General features: G+C 54.3%; 1 protein-coding gene across 1 annotated transcript; it reads right to left on the bottom strand.

Moving 5' to 3' along the window:
- Window positions 1-11: 11 nt before the first annotated feature.
- On the bottom strand, window positions 12-461 carry Tco025E_10317 (uncharacterized protein; the record flags this gene model as incomplete). Its single annotated transcript, XM_029377094.1, has 1 exon — window positions 12-461. One exon carries the CDS (start codon window positions 459-461, stop codon window positions 12-14), a length of 450 nt encoding a protein of 149 aa, XP_029222813.1.
- Window positions 462-606: the final 145 nt, after the last annotated feature.

Genomic DNA, 606 nt, shown 5'->3' with positions numbered 1-606 from the left:
CTGCGTTCCTTTCAAGTGTTTATGTGCACTTGAAGTACCGCCGGTTCTGTCGCGTGGTGCTTGAGGAGCGGCGCCGTGTGAAGGCGGGTGCGGAGAGGAAGGAAGAGGCGGCCCTTCCCGACACTCCAGATGCGCCGCAGAAGGTGGATGCGGATGCAGGCAACCGTCTGACGCCGCCGACAAACGGCGACGATGCGGTGCGCTCGTAGTTCAGCTTGCCCCTCTGTCGCCTTCCTTTTGAAGATGTTTCCACTTCGTTTCCTTTCTATTTCTGCCCTTCCCTGCATGCTAAGCGAATGCGCGTGTGTTTCAAAACTTTCTTTGCTCCATCCCCTCTTTTTGTCGGTGTGTCCCGCCCCATCGTATGCTTCGCCCTCCGGCTGCAGCACCGTGAGCCCAGTGGAGGGAGCCACGCAGACAAAACGAGTGGGGTGGGCGGAGATGTCATTAATGATTTTCATGTACGGCACCTCTCCTATTTATACCTTTTTTTGTTTAGTTTTCTGCTTTTGATCCCTTCTTCTTAATGTTTTTTCTTTTTACTTCGGTCTCTTGTTGTGCGTGTATTTTTCCCCGACCGCGACCCTCATGGCCCGGCAGCAGGAC

Source organism: Trypanosoma conorhini (genome assembly GCF_003719485.1).
Source record: "Trypanosoma conorhini strain 025E chromosome Unknown Tco_14.4_contig_01643, whole genome shotgun sequence".
In the NCBI taxonomy this organism is placed as follows: Eukaryota; Euglenozoa; class Kinetoplastea; order Trypanosomatida; family Trypanosomatidae; genus Trypanosoma; species Trypanosoma conorhini.
This window is presented reverse-complemented; position numbering and strand designations above follow the sequence as displayed.